The 26312-nt window shown below is 36.9% G+C and overlaps 1 protein-coding gene across 3 annotated transcripts in view; it reads left to right on the top strand.

The window, feature by feature from the left end:
- Window positions 1-26312, top strand: part of plcb1 (phospholipase C beta 1) — a 405056-nt gene that overhangs the window by 267047 nt on the left and 111697 nt on the right. For all 3 annotated transcript variants that reach the window (XR_015935410.1, XM_088625584.1, XM_088625585.1), the window contains exons 8-9: window positions 3646-3746; window positions 22216-22382. Coding sequence is in view for 2 of the 3 variants with exons in the window: in XM_088625584.1 (XP_088481710.1) it covers window positions 3646-3746; window positions 22216-22382 (268 nt within the window). In the remaining variant the exon portion in view is untranslated. The remainder of the gene's footprint in view (window positions 1-3645; window positions 3747-22215; window positions 22383-26312) is intronic.

The raw sequence follows: 26312 nt of genomic DNA, 5'->3' as shown, positions 1-26312 counted from the left end.
TAAGTCCACATCAAATGTCACCAAATGAAAGGAAAGAGTATGTTTTTAACATGTTGGTATGATGGCAGAGATGGAGAGTGGATAAACAGGAGCTCCGCAATTCGGCCGGCATCAATTCCTGCCAGATATGACAAACATGCACTTCAAGGCAAATTCACTAAACTCATTTAAGTTTTATTAAATGTGTTTATTTATATGTATTTATGTGTGTGGGGAGGGGGGTGGTGTGCCACAAAGTTTTTACATTTATGTAAGTCTGTTGTTGGTTGGAAAAGATTGAGCAATACTGTTGTAGATCACCAGTACAATAATCACCAAATTACAATGATTTCACATTTTTACATGCTTATCTCAAACACCCCAAAACAGGGCCTGCCAGGGGACGTAAGGATGAAAGAAAATATTTAATTAACTGGAGCTTTTTTGTATCAGTAGAAACATCCCTTTTTAAGTTTAACACATATAGGACATACTTCAGACATTTCACTTTTTCTTTTGTAGTCCAAACATAGACTCCTTCCTCTGAAAGCACTACAGTACTATTAAAACATTCCCTGTATCACAAAAGATTTATTTTTAACAACCTAGTAATACTCAAGGTATTGTCAGAGGAGCTTAGTCAATGAGTCAAAGCCTGGCAAAAAAAAATCTGCCAGAACGACTGACAAGATTTGTGTTAATGCATAATTGGATTGGAACTTATTTAAAAAAAAACATTCTCCCTAAAATCCTCATCCAACAATCAAATTCTCTTTTATGTTTGAGTGCAAGGTCATAAGGAATTAAATGAATTTCATTTTACGGACTATCTCATTTTTCTTTTTCTGTCAATGAATGAGTCTGTTATACTTTATATGCTTAATCAATGGGTTTTATTACAATTAAATTATTTTATTTAAAGGCTGTCAAAGCCTTTCTCCTCACTGTACTATTATAATCGTTTCTGACTGTTCTGATTCAGTATGTACAAGTCTGGCATGATGACATATACTGTAGGAGAATATTCTTCATTCGTTGCTGCTAAATACCTCAAAATAAGGCTGCAGGTTTTTATAATATAATGTGGCTTTAAAACTTGCATAAGCTTGTCTCGACTTGCAGATCTTCATACTTAACATTACATTTTTATTGTAGTTGCAATTCACATATGTTTGTGTTATATTTCTGGGGAAAATGTAATTATTAATTTACAGCTGAGATTAAAGTACTGTATGGGCTGTATGCACATGGCAGTCACAAAAACTTTATTTGTGAACAATCATCCATAATTCCACACAGAAAGAAAATAATTACCCTCCTCTCTCACCCCTTACTGTCAATGGTACCTTCTTTCCAGGTCTCTTCTCATGGATGCATAAATTGGGATTAATGCAGAAATCCCATGCAACAAGACTATGCTGTTACAGGAAGCCAAAATTTAAATCTGGATTATTATTTTAAGTGTGAATAAGAGCATCCACAGAAAACGGTTAATATAGCCCTATATTGGAATAATGGACAAAGAAGATTCTACCTCTTTACAGACCCTTACCAACTGTGGATCAAAATATACCAAATATAAAAGTGCCCACAGTGACCCCCGGACAGAGCATACAGTGGTAATTTGGAACTTCTTTCAAACAATGTCATGTATGAGAATTCAAACGTACTCTGTATAGAAAAATTAAGTGGATCATTAAGTGGCAAAGAGTTTTGGAGACAGAATTTATATTATCCCAAATACTGTCCCAGGAAACAGCTTCATCTATGACATTTAGATCTTCAGTCCAGCACAAAAACTGTTTTAACTGTAAGTTATGAATATTTTTCTGTATGTTTTTTATGTATGTTAATACAGCTGAGAAGCAGATGTAATGAGCTAAGATCGTTTTTGTAAAAAAATCAAGAGTGGTGTATCTGAACACAGAGGTACTCCTTACACACAGTGAAATGTGCCTTTACGTGCCTTTACGTGCCTTTACAAGGAGGGACAAAGAAAAGTCCAGAGCCCGAGGACATCAGTACCCAGAGTATTATTATAATTTACATAATATGTATGAAATATTTTAGACTAGATTATTTTCTTCAATAACATGCTTCCACATGCTGCCTCTGTTACATTTCTCCCCAGTCTGTGTACAAAATTATTGAACTTCCGTTATCTTGAGGTGTACCTTCTGATAAAAAAACTGCTTTTTATATGCTCTGAATAAGTTGCTTAAATGTAGTAATGATATATTTATGATTTTAATTGGACAAATCTACATAGGAGAAACCTTTATGAATGCAAAAATCTTTATGGGTGTACAGTATGTCTAACTGGATACTATGTCCATGCATCTTTTGTTGACTTTTACTAAGTTTAAACTAATGATGGCCTACGGGTACTGTATACTGTATATCCATATTGGCCAAAAGGCTCCCAGGCAGCATGCTACAGGCTGACATTTGTTCATTTATATTATATTATTGTAATATGGCAAAATGTAATGTACCAACCACTTAAATTACTTTATATACAGCTCCCTTGTGTCTAGTTATGGATGACAACCCACGCACCATTTTTTTATCATCCAGTCCTGTTGGTTTGTATTCATTGGAATAAGACTTTTGAAATTGTCTATTTTCAGATTGAATTGAAACATTGTAAGCCAAATATGGAATTTCTGCTTTGTGTTTTGTCATTTCTCCAAGAGCTACTTCCCTATTGTTCAACCTTCATTTATCATTTTGAATACTTCAGGAAGATTGCAACCTAATTGATCCTGAAACATTTTATTCACCTGAGTGTATTTGAATGAGGAATAGTTATTTTCTCTGACACAAATGCACAAATGTGTGATGCATTGATGCACTGAGAAGACGGAAGGTCCACGAGGTAACATGAGGACTCTAATGCACAGAAAATAATAACAAAAGTGAAATCACTTGAGAAGACTGCAGTCACAGGAGAAGGAATACATTATAAGCTGTTCATTGCAATATGTTTGGACAATCCTTGGAGGAATTGTTACCAATTAGTAAACTTTCTAGACCAAAAACTTGTAAGAACAAAACTCACAAGGAAAGTAATTAATAAGGAAATGGAGTCTATTGTCTGTTTTTGGAGGCCTCAAAGAGATTCTAGTACAATTAATTAGGAGTGAATCATCATGAGGCTAATCCCTTTGTATAGATGACACCTAAAGGAGATGTGTAGACATTTGTGCAGATTATGCAATCGTTTAAAGTATATTTGCATTAAGTTATACCAGCTTTCTGAAAACACAAAATTTACCCCAAGCATACCTTTTTAACCTATTAATGATTTTTTAAAGTATAAGATTTTGTGTATTATAATTGTAGTAATTCAGAGCAAAGTGGATTTCACACAGATGACCTAACTATAGCAATTTCGTTTAAGGACAGAAAGAAAATATTTGCATTTTTTTTTTGCATACAGTAACTGTATAACACAGTAATTGATTTGATTTGATTAAGGAACAAGTAATAGGTTTATTCCATGCTGAAAAGAGAAGAAAGAAAACACAACGTTTCAGCTGTGGAGCCTACTGCTTTATTATATTTTTAGAGAATGAACGTTAAATATGAACAGGTTACTGTTGGCATAATGGTATAATGATCGATGTTGTTTTCATCAGATCTTTCTCATGTCTTGTTTTACAGAATGACTCCATTCCTCAAGAGGACTTCACACCTGATGTATACCGAGTTTTCTTAAACAACATATGCCCTCGACCGGAAATCGACCACATTTTTTCAGAATAGTAAGGAAACCTTGAAAAAGTGATTCAATATACAACCTTTATTTACTTGGCACCCTAGTAAAATTAAGAAAATATCTAAAAAAAAGGGAAAAGTTCACCTGTTAATACAGATTACTCTAATTGCTTGCCAGTCTGTGAAATGTGATTGCTATATCACGATTCATTGTACTGCAGAGTTGGTTATATGAGAGATAATGTCTCCGTTTTTACAATCCTGCTACCTCTGGTTACAAGTTGGAGGTATTTCATATTAGAGGCATTTCAATTCCCAGGGTGTTAACTGTGTTGAGTTTGTACATTTTGCAGATGTTCATGTGGGTTTCCTTAGGGTGCTCCGATTTCCTGCCACATTCCAAAGATATTCATTTAGGTTAATTGGATGATGGGAAAATTGTGGTTATGCGTATGTGTGTTTACGTCTGTGTCTGTGTACCCTGTAACAGACTGGCATCCCATCCAGGGTGTATCCTGCATTGTGCCCTGTGCTTTGATGGGATGGGCTTTGGCTCCCACACAACCACAAAATAGATGTATGGATGGATGTAATGTGAGAAACAAAAAGCAAATAAATCATAAAAAACATCTGGAAGACATTGATCAAATTACAATGTATGTTTTTTTTTTGTTCTTAAAATACTAAACTCCAGACAACCCAAGAACAAACTGGACGCAGGTCTTTCATGCATGTTGAAATCTTCTGTTCAAAGGCTGAGTTCTGTTGACCCTCTATTTATACACTGTAAAAAACACCCCATATAACATCTGAAATCCACATTATACTTGTTCTGTGTTCCCACGGAATTTTAGTTTCTGTGTGCATACATTTCAGTACTGTAGCCATTAATGTGATAGATGGCAAATCAGATGCAACCCTTTGTCCATAATGTTTATACTAGGTTAAAACTGATCGACTCAGTTAAACAAAGCATTACTTGTTCCCATTAAGAAAAAAAAAGTTTCACAACAAACTTACATATATTAAAAGCTGTTTATCTAATAAGAAAGTGAGGCTTAACAAGTAGATGCTGGTGATGATTTGAAGTACAGTATATGAATAAACTGAGAGTATGAATAAAAAATGAAGAGAAACTCAGAATTAATTTATAAACCAGTAACAAAAATAATTTTATGTAATACAACTTAATACAAAACATGAATTATTTTTTTCTTAGCCCCAAATTAATTTACTAATGTTGTTTAGTAACAGGTAGTGATAATTTGTTGATTTCACTTAGTGCAATCTACAGCACAGAGTTTAGTGATTTCCAATTCACTTACAAAAATGAGATATACAGTGCATTATACAGTGATATATGTATATATCGTTCTGGCTGTGAAATAAGCAATGTATTTATAAGTGGTTATATCGGTTTTTGCATTAATGAATTTATATACAGTATGTTATCATAAAACAGACTATTTACTTAATTCTTTGTATGTTCTATTTTTAATTCTGTGTACTTTCTCCAGTCCAAGCTTTGCTCAATTTGTGATATCCAGTTATATTTTCAAAGTTCAAAAGTATGTCTAAGATGGATTTTGTATCTTTTTCAAACCTATAATAGCTATTATTAATTTTATATTGGTAAATGTGCAGATGCGTCCAAAAAAAGTAGGAATCATTCAAAATGTTTTGGAAATTAACTATATAATTTAATTAATACCATTTTTTTTATTTTGCAAACTAAAGTAAAAGCATTCATATAAAAAAACAACATTTCAGTGATACAGATTTGGAAAATGTTCACAGTGAAATTATTTTTCAAAGATTCTTAAGCACAGCTCTCTTATCAGAAATATCTGTAGTGATGGGATGTACAGTATAAACAAAAAATGTTTTCTTCTGAAGTCAGATACTGCAGTAAGAATACAGAGTACCGTACTGTAAATAACTATCTGTATAATCCAAATCAAACGTATGAATAATTAAATTGATTGTGAGACAAAAAAGACAGGCAAATGTTGTATAATGTTTTGAAAAATAGTACAGTTCATAGATGTCAAAGATTTTAATGTTTAATGATGTTGTTCAAACAATGTAAAGACAGAATAAATGCAGAAACACAAAGCTAATGAAATGTAAAGTTTGAGGACCCTGCAGAGACTGAAACAATGAAAAATTACTAGGATCATGGAGGGGACCCAAAAAAAGAAAGACCAACCACTTAAAATGCAAATAAACTAAGGTGACATTGGAAATGTCAGTGTTCAGGTATGCTGGAACTTATTTTGGGTTGTCATTGCACAGGGATTGAACACTTACTGAGAATCCTTAATAAGTTATTTACAAAGTGTACAATCGCACACAGATTGTGTAAATTCTGCACTGAAGTCCTATCTGAAAGTGTCATGATTGCAAACTAGATGTCAACAAAATGTGGAATATATATATATAACTGCACAGACTACAGAGATTTACAATTTTATTTGACAGAAACTTTTAAAATTCAAGTCCATTTCAATTTAGAGAGGTGGTGGGAAAGGCCAGAGTCAGTCCTGTGAGCTGCACTGATAGAATAGCAATTATTCTTGCTATTTATAACAAAGCACTTGCAGTGATCCATGATTCTGTCTAAACTAAGGTCATGAAGTATGGCTCTCCAGCAAGGTATTAAGGAAGGTACTGTACGTTAAAACATACGAGTCAGACGATCATATGTATTTTACTCTTAAAATAATTATAATAAACATTTAATGTAATGTTAATATTTTAATCAGAAATACACAGAATATTTAGCATTCTTTTACATGTAGTACATCTACTGTACATAGAAATATAGATTAAATCAGTACAACTTTTAATTTTTACAATAACAGCAAGTTTTGTTCTTACTACAGTACGTATTCTTAGAAAATGATAAAATGTTTAACTTTTTATGAACTTTTTATGTACAGGTTTATAATGTTAGAACAAGAGAGTTACAGATGCAGCCATTCAAAACAAGCGGGCGATACCGCATTATTTGCGGTGCACTTTACGCAGTCTACCGCGAGTTACCGTAAATTCTCCTATAATACCGCAAGAAAAATAATAGTATCCGGAATTTCTGCAAGGTGGAGCTAATAAAGCTCAAACTCTCATGTTTGAGCTGTCACCATCAAAGTCTTTAACGAAGATATTACTAATAGTATTAATAATGAATGACCTTGGACAAGCTGTAAACTCAAAGTATTGCCCTGGTCCACATTCTTTTTTTCATTGACTGTCTTTGTAAAAGTAACACCACAGCATTTCGCAATCACGCATTTGTTTCCAATCATGCAAAGTACAGTAATTTTTGATAATCGATCCACCATGCCTTTCACATGCTCATTAAAAGAGATTGATTTAGGAACATAAACATATTACTGTATGCAAACTGTACTGTATACAATATGTATATGTATATTTAATGTCTTTACTGTGCCCGTTTAAGTATTGAATATTTATATGGAATTTTACCACTGAAGGGAAATCTTAGTACCTGAGCATAAAAAGAATAGGAGCATATTGTAATGCGTGTGAAGGCCATAAACTATATTAATTTTGGAACTTAAACATACAGTATATGGCTGGTCTCGTTACTTTAAAGAAAACATACACAACAGTATTCTATTTCTCCCTAAACATTTTAAGCATTGAAGTCTTTAACTAACATGATACCGGAGTCAACAAGCATACTTTCAGAATTTGATTAAAAGGGAATATAATATGGAATCGCGTATCGAAAGAAATTAATAACGATATAATTATATTCATGTACCGCAACACAAGAATAGTACACACTGTACATTGTTGACTCTGCATGTGACTTTGCTGGTGGTGCTGTGGGTTAGGTTCCCGACTCCCATGTCACACGCTGTGTGTTCGAATCCCGCTGGAGCCATTACTTTTTTTTTAACAAACATTTCTTTGAAAAAATAAAACGTTTCCCAGGCTCAGAGATTAAATAAAACTTCACTCGCACCAAACAAATTTATATTTCTAAATATCACAACATGATCGAATTTAAGTCATTTAATAACAATGAATAGTCACCTATGTGTTACAATATGAACATTTATATTGATTTAAATCGCGTTTAAAACCCATAAATAAAGCTGATACTGTTTAGTATTACTGTTTTAAAACTGTATTACAGCAGCACAATGCACAATGCAACGTAAATCGCTATCGATAGATAGATACTTTATTGATCCCGTGAGGGAAATTGCAGTGCAACAGCAGCTTAACACACACAACACAGCCACAGTGTAACGAATTATATAATAATAGTACAATACATACAATACAATACAAGAGTTACTCACAGTCCGGACACACAAGAGCAAACTAGAACAGAACAGTACACAGAAAATCGTATCACACGTATGAATATAAATATAGATGTAACCATAGATATAAATATAAATATAAATGTATTGCACAGGTCCCTGGCATATATTGCACAAAAGTGGTTGTAAACGGGAAAAAGAAAAAGAAAAAGAAAAAGAAAGAGAACAGATGTAGCAGTAGATGTGTATATGTGTTTAGTCCAGAAACAGGTCACTGTCGATGTTGCCTCTGCCAAGACGCAAGGTGGATGCGTTGTACAGTCTTATGGCAGACGGCAAGAATGACCTCCTGTCGCACCGTGGATGAATCAGTCTGTTGCTGAACGTGCTCTTCATTCCTGCAAGCCTGTCATAGAGGGGATGGGAGAAGTTGTCCATGATGGCCTCTAGTTTGGACATCATTCTCCTCTCAGCCACTACCTCCAAGGGGTCCAGGTCAGACCCAATGACAGAGCTTGCTCTCCTGATGAGCTTGTTCAGCTTTTTGGAATCTACTGCTCTAATCCCAGAGCCCCAGCACACCACTGCGTAGAAAATGGCACTCGCTACCACCGACTGATAAAACATGTGTAGCATCTTACTACACACATTGAAGGACCTGAGCCTCCTCAAGAAGTAAAGTCGGCTCTGTCCCTTCTTATAGATGGCCTCGATGTTCTTAGACCATTCCAGTCTATCGTCGATGTGCACTCCCAGGTACTTGTACGAGTCCACCACCTCCACGCCACTCCCATGGAGGTAGACAGGAGTAGGTTTGACCTTGTTCCTCCTGAAATCTACCACCAGTTCCTTTGTCTTTGTAACATTCATCTTTGTCTTCTGCGTAATAATGTTCACCTCTCTGTCCAGCAAATTAACAATAGTAATAATAATGAACTTTATTGTATATGGCGCCTTTAAAGCTGGCTCCTCAAAGCGCTTTACAGGATAAAAACAATAACAACAATACTGTTAGGCTGGGCAAACGATTTTTTTAAAAAGAAATACAAAATGAGATATAATGAGGTGTTCCGGCTTAGACATTAACGAAGAGCATAACACGTGGGCGGCCAGCGGAAGTGCTGGCTGTGACGAATTAAACCAGTTTCACAGGTATTTTCAAAGTAGAAGGGGGTGAGATTTCCAGCGAAAGACACCTCCCCCCCTCCAAAACCAAGGAAGTACAGTACTTACTAGTTAAGAAAGCTAGGCTCCTCAATGAAATTGCTTTAACATGCTAATGCGTTGGTGTAACAGTCCGGGCGTGGCAAGCTTCTAATATCAACCCGACTATGGTGAAAGGAACCCCTTCTTTCATTGGAAGACAATGAACATATTCTAGCCCTAAATTAATTAATAGCAAACATGGTTTACATAAAAGACATTTTTCCAAGAAAGTTTAACCTTTGTCACTAATGAAACCACTAAATAAAGACATAAATAAAGAAATCTTAAGATTTTTAAAATACATGACTTTGCTAAAATTTATTTAAAAATAAAAACGATTACAAACGCCAGCGGAGAGAGAGAACAGGGGAGGGATGTTGGTTTTGCATAAGGGGCGGGGCTATGGAAATCAGGTCTATTTGGGAATGTGGAGTTACATGTTCTGGCTGTTTGTGAATTATCGTTGTTGAATATGGAGTGTTGAGGCAAAATGCAATTTAGCGCTTTCTGGCAAGAGGAGACCCCCAAATTAATAATGTAACATGCTATTGTTTGTGCATGAACATAGTTACTGTATACTGTTATTTCTTTAGATATGCAATTCCATGTTATTTTTGAATCCCTGGCGGGACTGGGAGTCCATAAGAATCGTGTAATAGGTTTCATTGTGCTTTGACAGATCGTCTTTAAATCAATTGTTGATTTAAAGGTTAACAGTAAATGTTTCTATTGTAACGCATACTGTACAGCCTCTATTTCTCTATAAAAATCTAAAAGAACGTTTGCGCAGCCCAAGAGGGGGGCGAATGCACTACAATAGATTAGCATACTGTAGAGGAACACAGTATAAGCATCGTTGATATGAGGACTTTTGAAACCAAATTTCCCAAATTTAATATGTGCTTTTCTAAGTTTATTGTCAATTGATTGTCCATAATATTGCTATTCTAAGCAAGGAGCGCTTCACCCTGCCTGCTTTGGGAAGAGTTGGCTTATTCCTTCCCTGCCTCACCGAGGGCAGACCCTGCCAGGCCCCCATCGACACCGGTCGACCATCACCCTGCTGCGGCCTGGTGTTTACACTATTTAATTATAACATTTATATTGATTTAAATCGCGTTTTGATTTAAATCGCAAACGCGTGTTTAATTATATGTTTTTTTTAATTGTAATCAGACAAATTCAACATAAATTGATACAGTATCTTTGTCCTCTAGGGTATCTTAATAAACTAAGCATAGCTTTCTCCCCGTTTAGATTTAGTTTTCTTGGGATTTTGGGATCAAACGTGGAAGGATTAGATTGTAATCGTTTTTATTTTTTAAATACATTTGAGAAAAGTGTAATCTATACTAAAAAGCTGTACACCACCTGCTATACAGATACATATTGTAATACTTTCGGGTTTGGATAGGACGGACACAAGAACTCAGACTTGCGGAGTTAAAGCAAGTTAAAGCCTTTATTTTTCTTCTCCGTCACCACCTGCTAGCCCGGCTCTCCCACCCCCCGCCCACCAACAGCGCGAGCCAACACACCGGCCGCGCGCCCGAGAGAGAGAGAAAAGAGAGAGAGAGTAAGACCCAGGGGTGCAGAAGCAGTAACTATTTACAAGGAAAACAGATACCTCCACAGACTGTACGCCCGCTTCACTGTGGGATAGAAGCACTGGTCGGCGGCCTTCCTAAACCCCGCCCTGACCACTTTCACTCCTGTCCTGCTCTTCCTCAACCGGGCGCTCTTTGGCCTCTGCCCGGGGCGAATGTATATTTAGATATTTAGACCCGGCTTAGCACCGAGAGAGGGTCTGCATTTATAACTTAGTTTTTAAAATTAGTCAAGCAATATGAAGCATCTCCTTTTACTTTTAAGTCCCTTAATTATCATTGAGCACAGCTTTCTCACCACTTAGATTACTTTTTGATACCATCCTTACACAAAGCGGAAACTTCTTGTATTTTCCGATGACATACAAGTGGAAAGATTACAGATTTTAATCGTCTTTTTTATTATTGTTATAGAGAAACATGATCAGATTTTCCCCGGTTCAGAAAAAAAATCTAAAGTATACTAGTTTGTCACTAGTATACTTTTAATACAGTCTTTGCTGTGCTCTTGAGGATCCTTGTGATATTTCGAGCTCTGGTTGAATGATGACAGTGTCGCAGTTTAAATAATTTTCGTAGTTAGAAATTATGAAACGCACTGTTAAAAGCAAGGGAGTTTTTATGTCCGTTACAGTAAAAGAAAATGCCTGACAAAGTACGGCTGGGACAGATTCCAAGTGCATTTTTGCAATTTACATTGCATTGTGCATTGTGCTGCTGTAATAGGTTAAAATAATTAAAAGTCTAAACAGTATCAGCTTTTTTATGGGTTGCAATTTAAAAAAAGACAAAAACTGCACTCAAAATGCAATTAAGAGCTTTCTGGCAAGAGGAGATACCCAAATTAATAATGTAACATGCCACTGTTCGTGCATGAACAAGGTTATACTGCTATTTTCTTAGATACGCGATTAAAAAAAAAATTTTTTTTGAATCCCCGGCGGAACAGGGCATCCATAAGAATCAAGTAATAGGTTTATTCCATGCTGAAAAAAAGAAGATAGAAAACACATTCCATAAGAATCAGCGCTTTTATATATTGCCTTTAAAGGTGGCTTCCCAAACAAACGCAAATGTGTTTTTAATAAAATGCTTTTATTCACTCATAATCTGAAAATTTCAGGAAGACTAAGGAAGGACTAAGGGAATTGTCATCTGTTGTTGAAGCTCTGTGAGCTCGGTGACTTTGAGACCACTTGTTATCCCAGGTTGTTTGAATCGCAACAATTAAAATAGAGAAAAAAGAGCTGACTGACAAGATTTAAGATGTGGCTGTCAATGTTGGATAAAAAAAAAACACGTTGCCCGATATTAGTTGCATTGCTTGAAAAATAATTTTATTTCGAGACAGACTGGATAAGTAATTCAAGTGTTTTTTTAACTTCCTGAAAAATAAGTAATAATTTAACTATATGTGCAAACGTTTTATGATATGTCGCTGTTGTGAATGTCTTTGGAGTGTATCTTATTTGCCTGTCTGTCCTGGCTGTGCTCTCTCGCTCGCCCTCCCCTCTCTCTCTCTCTCACTCTCTATTCAATTCAATTGAAGGTGCTTTATTAGCATGACAGATGGGTACAATTAGTGTTGGGTATTTACTTTGCTTTGAGATGCCACTTTTAAAGGTGATATATAAAATCAAGGCTTTAACTTGCTTTAACTCCGCAAGTCTAAGTTCTTGTGTCTGTCCTATCCGAACCCGAAAGTATTACAATATGTATCTGTATAGCAGGTGGTGTACAGCTTTTTAGTGTAGATTACACTTTTCTAAAATGTATTTAAAAAATAAAAACGATTACAATCTAATCTTTCCACGTTTGATCCCTAGATCCCAAGAAAAATAAATCTAAACGGGGAGAAAGCTATGCTGAAAGTTTATTAAGATACTTAGAAGACAAAGATATTAATTTATGTTGCATTTGTCTGATTGTGAATTAAAAAACACATATATTTAAACCCGCGTTTGCGATTTAAATAAAAAATTTTTTGAATCCCCGGCGGAACAGGGCATCCATAAGAATAAGTAATAGGTTTATTCCATGCTGAAAAAAAGAAGATAGAAAACACATTCCATAAGAATCAGCGCTTTTATATATTGCCTTTAAAGGTGGCTTCCCAAACAAACGCAAATGTGTTTTTAATAAAATGCTTTTATTCACTCATAATCTGAAAATTTCAGGAAGACTAAGGAAGGACTAAGGGAATTGTCATCTGTTGTTGAAGCTCTGTGAGCTCGGTGACTTTGAGACCACTTGTTATCCCAGGTTGTTTGAATCGCAACAATTAAAATAGAGAAAAAAGAGCTGACTGACAAGATTTAAGATGTGGCTGTCAATGTTGGATAAAAAAAAAACACGTTGCCCGACATTAGTTGCATTGCTTGAAAAATAATTTTATTTCGAGACAGACTGGATAAGTAATTCAAGTGTTTTTTTAACTTCCTGAAAAATAAGTAATAATTTAACTATATGTGCAAACGTTTTATGATATGTCGCTGTTGTGAATGTCTTTGGAGTGTATCTTAATTGCCTGTCTGTCCTGGCTGTGCTCTCTCGCTCGCCCTCCCCTCTCTCTCTCTCTCACTCGCTATTCAATTCAATTGAAGGTGCTTTATTAGCATGACAGATGGGTACAATTAGTGTTGGGTATTTACTTTGCTTTGAGATGCCACTTTTAAAGGTGATATATAAAATCAAGGCTTTAACTTGCTTTAACTCCGCAAGTCTAAGTTCTTGTGTCTGTCCTATCCGAACCCGAAAGTATTACAATATGTATCTGTATAGCAGATGGTGTACAGCTTTTTAGTGTAGATTACACTTTTCTAAAATGTATTTAAAAAATAAAAATGATTACAATCTAATCTTTCCACGTTTGATCCCTAGATCCCAAGAAAAATAAATCTAAACGGGGAGAAAGCTATGCTGAAAGTTTATTAAGATACTTAGAAGACAAAGATATTAATTTATGTTGCATTTGTCTGATTGTGAATCAAAAAACACCTATATTTAAACCCGCGTTTGCGATTTAAATCAAAACGGGATTTAAATCAATATAAATGTTTATATTGTAACGCATAGGTGACTATTCATTGCTATTAAAATGACTTAAATTCGATCATGTTGTGATATTTAGAAATATAAATTTGTTTGGTGCGAGTGAGATTTTATTAAATCTCTGAGCCAGGGAAAAGTTTTATTTTTTCAAAGAAATGTTTGTTAAAAAAAAAAGTCATGGCTCCAGCGGGATTCGAACACACAGCGTGTGACTAGGAGTCAGGAACCTAACCCACAGCGCCACCAGCAAGGTCACATGCAGAGTGCTGAAAAAGCACTACAGAAACATTATCAACAGACAATGTTCAGTGTGTACTATTCTTGTGTTGCGGTACATGAATATAATTATATCGTTATTAATTTCTTTAGATATGCGATTCCATATTATATTCCCTTTTAATCAAATTCTAAAAGTATGCTTGTTGACTCCGGTATCACGTTAGTTAAAGACTTCGATGCTTAAAATGTTTAGGGAGAAATGGAATACTGGTGTGTATTTTCTATTTAAAGTACCGAGACCAGCCATATACTGTATGTTTATGTTCCAAAATTAATATCGTTTATGGCCTTCACACGTGTTACAGTATGCTCCTATTCTTTTTATGCTCAGCTACTAAGATTTCCCTTCAGTGGTAAAATTCCATATAAATATTCAATACTAAAACGGGCACAGTAAAGATGTTTAAATCTTTCTACGACCGACCAACAGACCACGAGTGCCCCTGTCGGTCAACCAATCACGTACCGCGGTATTTTGCGTCATCGTGCGTCACAATTACCTCCGGTACGTGTCTGTACCGCGCACTTTGTTTTCTGGCAACACCCCAGCAGCTATACATGAGACATTAAGCTTTCCTGACAGTTTACAAGATAATTCAAACTATTTCAAAATATCTTGCGTTCTCTTGCGGTTCCTTGCTGAATGTGCACTGCGATTTACTGCAACTTACCTCTCACTTTTTAAATGGCTGGATCTGTATACTTAAATATTTTATGTACAAATAATTTAATAATAGCACTGTAGTGTGCTCTCTGAAGGCACCAGTTCTGTAGGATTTGGGCATTTACTGGGACAATTATTAATTGTAGCAGTAAATCACAAAATTGATTCTTTTGATGGCTTTAGAATCCAACCATGCGATATAACTCAAACAACGCACACACACACGGGTACTAATACACGAGGATACATTTATTAATACATAAAATATGCATATAAACCTAACCGATCTTATCGTGAGGGTTATCAGAATACAAAAGATATATATTCATTCAGTTACGAAGAGTTACATATATCAAGAGGACATACGTTCAGTATATCATTCATTTAGACCGTTTCGTAAATGAACTTGGTTATAACTTCTACATTAGATACTCAAAACAAGTACATAACTCTTAGGAATTAAACTGATATCAACTGGTTGGGATACCAATTGAATTCTCGAGCAGTAATGCAGTGAAGATGAATACTCATCCAATCTCTGGGGATTCAGATCTCCTGCGGGCACAAAGAAACAGTTTCAGGCTGTTGCTGTCCAATCCGCGCTCTCTGGCTCGGTGCCAGGCTGTGCTGTGCGGCTTGCGACGGTGCGCTGCTGATGCTCACTGACCGGCTAGTTAGTGTTGGCTTTAACTAGCAAAGTTTGCACAGGAGAAAAGATGACTGTGGATCCCAGGAGGTCAGGAAGAGGACCGGTTCGTTCCTGGTGAAGCGCTAGTTCTGAATACTGATTCAGCTGTCCACAGTTCAGACCTGTTCACGAGGCCTGCTGCTGGTGCTAACCTCGGGTGGATCCTCTGGTTACTCTCTGGCAACCTCCGCTCTCGACTCTTAGAACAAAGGAAAGTTCTGGCACTCGGACACACTGGCCGTTCCGTGGTTGTCCGGGCTGAGTCTCAGGATGGTCAGGAGGCGCGCTGCGAGAATGTCCTGCCCTTTGGAGCCTTCTGCTCCTGGGCCGTCCTGCCCTGGAATTCTCCTTTGAATTCCCTTTAGAAAAGTCCACAGAATTCTCCTGAATCTCCCAGGCTCTTTGTGTTGCCTGTTTTTACCTTGAGGAACTTCAGCTCGTTGATTGGCTGAAAGTTCCATGGGCATCAGAGTCCCACGTGGGTTACTCGGCCCTACCAGTCCCTGATTGGTTGATCAAGGTGAGATATGAGTCACTTACTCCTGACACTTAGGAATGCAGTCCAGATGTCCATCTGGCACTCACTAGACAGATAGGCACCAATGGATGACCATTGATCATGATAGCCAGGCTAAGCTAAGTGCATCCCCCTTTGGGAGCTGTCCCTTATCAAAAGAAAACATCTTTAAATCAGCCTGCATGAAAAGCTTCTCTGTGGTGCAGCCACATGAAGAGAGAGATGGGGCCTCATTTGGGAAAGCACAGCAACACTTAATTCTGTCTTATTAATAAGCGTTGCCGCTACAGCACAAAAGTATCAAAAGGAAATCATTTGGTTGTCCATACTTTAAAACAATGAAAAAAAAACAATGTTTTTTTTTCCAGATCAAATGAACAAAAAGAAGTACAACACCTTTTAATGAAGAGACAAAAGGAAAGAATATTATAAATTAAGTGCAGTGTTAATGTCAGACTCAGTCATTTAGACCAAAAATCAATCATTAGCAACTCTTTTTAATATTATAAATTAGGGAATATCAGGAAAATAGAGAGCGGGGAGTAAAATTTTTAATATGAATAAAGGGTTAATGTCAAAACTATAGCAGAGTGGTAGTTACAGATCAGCCATTTAAAATGAACAAGGTGTCAGGTGGTATACTGCAACAAGGGCTGTGGCATGATAAACAGCAGCACGCTGCTCACTGTTTTTATTTTTAAATAATCTGATGCAGAAATGCACTGCTTTGTAAAAGTGCCAAGTGGTACTTGTTAATGTATCACAGCTGCATATGGTTGTTAGAAAAATCTTATTTTCCAATGTGGGAAGAAGAACAGGCAGAATTTACTATATAAGTTCTGCACAGATGTAACTAAAATACTATTTATTTTACACAATTACATTTATATAGGTTTCATAGTTGACATGGGGACAACACAGTTGTCATAAGACTAACAAGTGACAACAGTACTAATTTATTTCAAATTAATTAAAATGTATTAATATCATTGAATTCTAAAATTTGCAAAAACCTTTGAGGAAAAACACATTTTCATATTTGAGGTAAGATAATCGATCAGGGAAGTAAAAGATAATTCCAAAACAACACAGGAGAAAGGAGAAAACAACACTACTCAAAAAATGATTGGGGAACTGCCTGACAAACTACATCTCCCAGAAATCTGCTTCTTTGGGTCCTGCAGTCCTGCTCAGCCTTGGTGGTTTATAATTACTTGTAGAACTTACGCGTGTTCAAGTGTATGTTTTTTATTGTTTTTAATTTGAACCTTACAATTGTTCATGGGAAATGTAGTTAAACTGAGCAGATCAGGAGCTGAGCACTTCTCTTTCTGTCTTTTTATCTTGGATTTCTGTGTGTTTGTGAAGACTGTAATGACTTACAAAGAAGTTAATTAACTACAGTAAACCAGAAAATGATCTTTGATTCTCTGTGTTTATTGGCCTGTTAACGTGCTTACTGTTTACTGTAGATGTTTTTCTAAGATGAGAACTTTTTAAATGGCAAATTATAGATTTTCCAATCACTGAACTTCTAATAATATGATTCTTTCCTTGATACACATGATAATGAATGTGTCACATACTATATATGACATCACTTCTCTAGGGATCACCACCTTGCTGTGGCAAAGAAACTTGTGAGCACTTGAGATCCTAAGAGCAATGCCATTTGGAGTTAACACTTCCCATGGGGGAAAGATCAAGGGGCAGATATTACACAAAGCTCAATTCAAATAAGTCCTCAACATGGAACAGCCAAATGATGGCAAGTCTCTGTATAATTTATGCAAGAGGAGCATTACAATAACTGTGAAACTGGATGAAGGGAGCAGCCCAGAAAGTTTAAACCTTTGATGAATACAGTGCCACCCAATAGAGCATTTCGGATGTGAAACTGCACTCATGGCATCACCCTAATATTCACACTTGAAAGATCAGATCACAAGATCAGATGGAGAAAGACCATCCATGAGGGGACTTCACCATCATGAAAGAGACCTTTGCCAGCCACAACAAAAGGAGAGACTAAACGCTAGATACCAAGGTCCAGTCAATGTCTATTATATTGAATCTTTGGATGAGGTATCTGTCACGCCCTCTGCAGCCAGAGGGCGCTCCTTCTCTGTCCTGTCCCTAGTTTCCGGTCTGCTCTCCTTCCTGTCCCTCTCTTTCCCTTGGGCTATATATTTCCGGGTCTTGCACTCTGTCCTCGCTCAGCATTGACGTTCGGATGTCCTGAGACCCGCCTAGCACCAGGGCGCCCCACGTCCGCTCCCTGAGGGCATAGGTTTCTATACGGCATTCCTGAACTCTTTGCATTATGAGCCCGGGCCTTTTTCCCCGTCTCGCCGCTACGCATATGGGTCTTTTTCCGCTCTCCTGCTCCCCACGGTTAGTCCCTTTGGACGTCCGTGACAGAATGCTGAGCCACCTAATGACCCCGCGAGCGGCGCTTTTTTTTGTCTTGCCGCAGTTTTTTTCTCTGGGCTGTTTTTTTTTTTTCAGTTCCTCTATTCTAATCACTGGATATCACTCCGATCTTCCGTGCCTGTGAGCGGGTCCTGTACCTGGCTTTCCTCGGGTAGATCACTCCGATATCAGTGATTGAATGTTGAGCTGGCTTGCCTATTCTTATTACTGGATATCACTCCGAGCTTCTGTGTCTGGAGCGGGTTCTCGTGCCTGGCTCTTCCTGGTCTGGCTCTCTCCGATATCAGTGATAGAATGGTAAGCTTTCTGCCGTTCCTCCATGCCTTTCGCTGGATATCACTCCGGGCATCTGTGTCTGTGAGCGGGCTTCGGTCTGGCTTTCCTCAGGTTGTCCACTCCGATATCAGCGTTAGTATGTGAACGTGCCCATTCGCCGTTCCTCCATTCTTTTCGCTGGATATCATTCCGGGCATCTGTGTCTGTGAGCGGGCTTCGGTCTGGCTTTCCTCAGGTTGTCCACTCCGATATCAGCGTTAGAATGTGAACGTGCCATTTGCCCAATCTGCGGTATTTTTCCCCGGGGTTTTTGTGTTTTTTTTTTCTTGTTTTTTGCCTTTTTGTTTTGATTTTTTTTCTTCCTGGTTTCCCCTCCTTTTTGGTCCCCCCTGCTCTCTGTGTCTCGGAACTTTGGTTCCTACCTGTTTTTGGTTCCTATCTGTCTTGTGTGGTTTGTCTCCCTGGTCTTTCCCAGGTTTTTGTCTGTTGGGTTTGTGCTTGTGTTCTGTCTTGTGTGGTTTGTCTCCCTGGTCTTTCCCAGGTTTTTGTCTGTTGGGTTTGTGCTTGTGTTCTGTCTTGTGTGGTTTGTCTCCCTGGTCTTTCCCAGGTTTTTGTCTGTTGGGTTTGTGCTTGTGTACTTTTTTGTTTTAAGTCTCCGGAGCTCTTCTCTACCCCCCCTTCCTCCACCCAATAAAGGTGTATACCCCGGAGGAAGGGGTAGCTCTCAGCCGTGGATTCCCGGAGGTTTCCTTTCAGTTAAATGAGGTTTTTCCTCCCCCCAGTGCTGTGCAGCTTATTTTTTTGTATGGGCGTCGGGAGCCGCCCATGAAGGGGGGGGTACTGTCACGCCCTCTGCAGCCAGAGGGCGCTCCTTCTCTGTCCTGTCCCTAGTTTCCGGTCTGCTCTCCTTCCTGTCCCTCTCTTTCCCTTGGGCTATATATTTCCGGGTCTTGCACTCTGTCCTCGCTCAGCATTGACGTTCGGATGTCCTGAGACCCGCCTAGCACCAGGGCGCCCCACGTCCGCTCCCTGAGGGCATAGGTTTCTATACGGCATTCCTGAACTCTTTGCATTATGAGCCCGGGCCTTTTTCCCCGTCTCGCCGCTACGCATATGGGTCTTTTTCCGCTCTCCTGCTCCCCACGGTTAGTCCCTTTGGACGTCCGTGACAGTATCAGCCTTTTCAGCCATCAGAAGACTTACAAATAGGACTCATGACTTCCACCTGGAAAACAGTGATGTAGCCTGTCATCCCTTAGTGAAATGTGTGAGTTGCTCTTTATCATTTCATTTTCATATACAATCAAGTTGAACTTACTGGTCTAAGTAAAGTCAAACAATGAGCACGAGTCCAGCAGTAGAAATTTGAAACTGATCATGCACAAATAGCTTTGTGTTCTTTGTATTTAAAGTTGATGGCACCAATTTATATTTATTTCAAAATCAGCCAGAAAAGTTAGTACCAACACAAAAACATGGCAACTAGTTTGCTTGTGGCAGTCAAGAGTAACATGAAATGGTTCCAAAATTAATTCTGTCATCCCCTTGAATAATGTGGGTATCATTTCACCAAGCCAATGGCCCATTGTTGGCATTTTGTGGATCTCTCTGACTGTCTTATCAAGGGAAAAGGAAAACCTTCAGAAAGTGATCTAGCACAACCAGTTCCACGAATTATGCTGGGCCCTGAAATACCAGCATCAAGTGAATCAGGTCAAACTAGGAACCACCTAGGAATCAACCCTGTTCAAAAGTTCCAGGTGATAAACCTTTTAGCCTTCCCACTTTCAGCCTTCCCAACGACATTGTCAGTGTCGTTTTTTACCTCTCTGAAGTCCTTTCAAAAGACAGCAAATATGATGCCTCTACACCTTTGGATGTAGTCATCTTCAACAGGTTGCCTGGATGTGGCAGGGGTCTTCCATTGTCATTGCAGCTACTGTAATTTTTCTACTTTAACAGCAAGGTACTCCATCTAATGGAGGAAGCATCTCCTGCAAACTCTGAATTTCTGCTCATTTCTGAGCAGTTGATTCTGTTCAAATTGCACAGCAATCTGTAATAATGCTGTGAGTGCCTGCATCATGTCTTTGAAGTACCCTCTATTTTTTCTTCTTGATACAAAAAATCTTCCTCAAAAAACAACCCCAACAACAGTCATTGAACTCAGGTACACTGGGGATGCTGCAGAATGTGCCTTGGCAGAAATAGATCTTCACCCATTTGTCAACAAATTTACTGAAGCATGAGAGAATATAATACTTAACATAAGTAACATAAAGTTTATAAGATCAAAATTCTCCATCATTAAGCTCCACACATCTGGCCTAGTTTCTGAAGAATGTAGCACACTTCCTCTGCTTTGGCAGTAATCTTTCATAGAAGGCCAGTATTGACAAGAAATCCAACATTGGATCATAAAATAGCAGCTACCGTAAACTGACCAACTACCATGCAGCCATTATTTCTTCATTATTGTGCTGAGCTGATACGTGCATAAGATGCAGGAAACACTTAGACAGGAGTTATATCACTAATTTTCTTTACAGAACATTTTACACATCAAGTAAGAAGATGGATGCACCTACATCTGTGTTCTTTCCTGAGGAGGCATGACTAAAACTGTAGCAATGATCATCTGCCATCAGCTCTATAGGATTAATTATGTTGTCCAGAATGTAGGTTCACTTCTCCCAGCTTACCCAAGACGATCACTTGGGTAAGATTTAAGAAGACAGAAGAAGCTTTTTAAATATATGGTTAAAAAAAACAAAATTGAAGAAATGCAAAATCGATGTCAGCTCCTGGGAGATTATGGCCATTGACCAGATGGAGGAATTATATTTGGGAATGAGCCCAGAACTTTGAAACCCAAAGGCCTTAGAAAGAGGAAGTAAAGCTGGAGTCTCAAAGAGAGATTACCATGACCGGATTGTGTGCAGTACACAATTTATCTCCTAAGATAAAACCTCATCCAGCCAGAGAGTGTGCAGATCCTGTTCTTGCTCTATATTTCAGTTGTTCTTTAATTGTTTTTTTCTGAATGTCAAAAGGTTACTTTCCTAACCTCATGTTCTACATGGTTACATGTCAAAGAGTCATTTCAAAGACCTTATGTGTTCAGTGTTTATTATGTTTTAATAACTTTCAGTTAATTACATGTGTGCTATAAGCTTCAAATGAAAATATATTATTATTATTATTGTTGAAGTATTGTTTTTCAGGATTTTTAATTACAAAGTTTTATTTTCTGTTCTCAGAAAATTAAATTTCAGAAACAAGGGGTGCATTTGATTCCTTCACCACAACTGGTTGGTGCCATTTTTTTTTGTTCTCAAATGTAGTCATTTTTAGAGACTGGATGATTTTTTTCATGTTTTCTAACAACTTTAAATCTTTTGTGTACAGCAGTACTTCCAGCAGAGAGACATCTTTATATTACTGCCTGTTCTCCATGAGGAACCTTCTAATTACTAATTTCCTCTTTTCCTTAGTGGCGCCAAGAGCAAGCCATACCTTACTGTCGATCAGATGACAGAATTCATAAACACAAAGCAGCGGGACCCCCGGCTAAATGAAATACTCTACCCACCACTGAAACAGGAACAAGTGCAGCTGCTCATAGAGAAATATGAACCGAATATCAACCTTGCCAAAAAAGGTCAGTCACTGTTTAATATTTTGGCAGATACACAATGCATAAACACACAAGCACCATCACATACAAAACCTCACTTGTTTTGTAGATATTTACTACACTTAGACAGGCTGCAGAATAGCATATCTCTTTGTGTAATTATCGTTTAATATCTTCTTACTTAAAAGACGGAAGAAAAAACTGCTGTTCTCTTTTCATTGGTTTGAAACATTGATTTCTCCCTGTGCACCAGGTGTTGCCAATTTCTAGGAAATGTGAAATGAGTGAAATCAGTACTGTTCACTCCCCAAGTTGAATTGAGTGTCTGCTGACCAGCTGCTGCTTTGTATACAAGAGAATGTATACACTTTACAAAGGAAGTACATTTTTTGAGACTTGGTTAAATATTTTTGTTACGTTTCCCTTGGATTTTTACATCTTACATCAAACGCTGTCATGCATGAATGATACTGTAGAAAAATATAAAGCTACCCCTTAAAAACTAAGGTTTTCTCTGAACGTTCTCGGATTTTTCTTTGATTGATTATCATTTGTCTTGGCGGAAGTTTCACAGTCTTTGAATGATTAATCAAAGACATTGTAGTGACATGTTATGTTTTCAGGTAAATACCTTTCATTTTTAGAAATCCAAATAAAGTTATTTTTTATTCATGTATGGGATCTAATATATACTGTATATATAATGTGTTTTATATCATTCTACCTAAACAGAAGTATTTGAGACAAAAATAATGTTGTTCTTATGCAAATCCAATATTGTCATCTCATTTACTAAACCGCTTTATACCATACGCCTATTTTCCAGGCTTTAATGTTTCATTGGTTTGAATCTGTACAAAAATCTGGAGAATATATAGACATACAAAGACAATAAAATGCCAATAAAATATTTGCTATATTAAAAACCTAAAAACTTTGGGTAATTCTGTAATTGATGCAATGTATTAAAAAGCAGTACTCATGCTTAGTAAAGAACTGATGCACCTTAACAAGCTTTGATGACACTATGGGGTCATTACCTTAGCAACAGGTCTGCTCTACCTCATGGAAGTACACAGTAGGCTGGAGACATGCTGTGATGCTTTAAAGGAATGGGAGTAGACAAATACAATCCAATTTACAACCTATGAAATTTTAAGACTTAAGTTCTTTTTTTTAAAAAAGTGAATAAACTTGATGTATTCAGTATTTTTCAAGAGCACCATTGTACATTTATGGATAAACACTTTTTACTCAGGCTGTAAAACCCCTCACATTAAAGGTATAAAGGGATTTATAGATTTTATTTTTAAAGTGTAACTATGGAAACATAATTATTTATTTATATTCACACACTGACATATAAATACTCTCAGTAAATAATAATGATCAAATGCAATTTTTAGGTTAGATGGTAGAATTAGTGGAATAGGTGTCCTCTAAGGAAAACCAGACTGCAGCTGTTGTGGCTGACTTTAAAGGAAAAAGTTTACGTTTTCCATAATGCAGACTTTGAAGGAAAGAGATACGGTTTAAAAGAATTAAAACTGGATATGTGTACATGAAATCAGTGGAAACAGATTCTACTTGAAACATAGAACAAATGTATCCCACTAGTAAAAAACACCAGAAAACCTAAAAACTGGCATCCCATCTAGTTCAACAATTCAGTTAGGAAAAAAAAAAAGGAAAAAAAGTGCTTTATAAAATGATTGAAAGACAACAGAATATACATAATTAAAACAGAGCCCAATGAATTAAAATCAAAGGAAAAAAGTATTAGGCCAAGAGAAACAATTATGGAGGCTAAAGTTAAGAATTTCTTTCAGCACTACAATAGCAAAAGAACCATCAAGAATAAAGTAAAAGATATCTGGGACAATAAGTGTACACTTCCAGACAATGAAAGTGTTGAAATTGGAAATTGTTTTAATGGAGTATTTCTCAGTTGTTCACAAAAGAAGAAATCTACAACATGTCCTAGGCTGCAGAAGGTCATTGTGTATGAAATAGCATAATCACATGAAAGGCAGAAGAGTTTTGGGTATTGGAAACACCCAGGATTGATAAATTCTTGGGGCCTGATGGTCTCTTACCAGTCATACTCAAAAGGAAACAAAATATGTTCTATTTAAATCACGCAACTCTTCTAAACAGTTACAAAAGACCCATGGACAGGTCAATTGCTAATTCTCAATAACACTGCCCATCCAAAAAAAGAGTGACCAATTGATCTGACTTCTACTATATGTACAGTGATGGAAAAAAGTTATTAGAACCCAATTATAGAATCACCTACTGTATGTGGGAATAATATCCTTTAAAGTAGTCAAAATGGATTTAGAAAAGTACAGTAGGTCTTGCTTAACCAACTTACAGTATTAGAGTTCTTTGAGCAAGCTTTAAAAGTAATGGATAAGCACATGGCATATGATATAGTGTATTTTGAGTTTAAAAAGGCTTTAATAAAGTTCCTCATGACAAATTAATTTTCAATTTGCAGGCAGTAGGCATTCAGGGAAATGTGAGCAATTTAAAAAGCAAACAAAATAGTAACATAAGCAGTTAAAAGTATAAAATTTAATTAAAATGTTATGTCAAAGTTGTATAACATGCTAGTAAAATTGTGTGCAATTTTAGTCACCACATTACAGAAAATATATCGCTGCTCTAAAATCAGTCAGGAGAAGAGCAACCAGATACATTCTAGGGATTAAGGAATTTTGCGCCCTCTGCCCTGGAATTTTGTCTTGAAGAGACAATTATGAGGGGACCTGATACAAATATTGAAAATCCTCAAAAACACTGCCAAAGTCAATCCAGCAGATTTCTGCAAAATGGAGAATGATTCATGAAGCAAAGGGCACATGTGGAACTATGTGGAAGTACATTTTAAACAAAGAATATGAAGTACTTCTTTACTCAAAGGGCTGTGGGAGTATAGAAAAGCCAGCAATGTTGTTAATGCTGAAACCCTGGCTTCTTTCATGAAACAGCTTGATGAAATTCTTGAATCAATTAACTACTAACTACCAGATGGGCCAGATGGGCTGAATGGCCTCTCATTTGTAACCTTTCTAATGTTAGTGGACAAAAGGATGGCAGTTATGCCTCTAAAACAACATTTTTAGAACAAATTCCTCATTATGGGGAACATATACTGTGCAGTATAGGGGCCCCCATTTGGAAGAGGTATTAAACTAAGGCCCCAACTTCTTGGTCATTACTTGGTCATGGACTTTTCATAAGCCCAGCAGTTTTTAACAGTAGTCTTGTCTAATTTCCACTCTGGACTCCCTAAAGTTGGTGCAGCACTGATCTGCTGTCCCCTTACAAAGTGCTTTGGGATGGTTGGGATTCAAATCAATCAAACCTTTAATATGAAAAGGGCACATCATCCAATAATAAAACAATAAACTTACACACAATCCAGTCAACCTGCTTCAATTCACATTTGCCAAGTCTATTTTTATCTTAATTTATTAAAAAATGTTTTTTAGATGTTTTATACAAAATGTACTTCAATGATAATTTAAGTCTGACTGACTTTGATAACCTTATTCTATTTTAAATAGCATATTTACCCTAAATAAGCCTTAATGAATCCAAATATTACATTTTCTAAACACTCATGCATTTATTAATAGCATTCATTATTTGTCAGATATTATTGCCAACATATGGTGCCACCACATATTTTAATATATCCGTCTTGTTCAAAATTGTGCCTCCATGATATTCTTCAGATTAGCCTAATTTAAAATGAACATTTTGCACTCTCTTATGACTTTGAATTACTCTTACGAAAAGTAAATAATTTAATTTGTAAATGTATCAATAAAAGCAGCAAAGAACCTGCAACAACTTTCCAACGATACTGTAGATCTATGGAGATCTAATTTTGTTAAAGTGACACCTTGAACAGATTATTTTTATGACTATTTAATGACTTGT

This window comes from Lepisosteus platostomus, chromosome 3 (assembly GCF_059453375.1).
Source record: "Lepisosteus platostomus isolate fLepPlt1 chromosome 3, fLepPlt1.hap1, whole genome shotgun sequence".
NCBI classification, from domain to species: domain Eukaryota; kingdom Metazoa; phylum Chordata; class Actinopteri; order Semionotiformes; family Lepisosteidae; genus Lepisosteus; species Lepisosteus platostomus.
The sequence above is the reverse complement of the archived record's forward strand: the minus strand, read 5'-3'. Positions and strand labels throughout refer to the sequence as shown.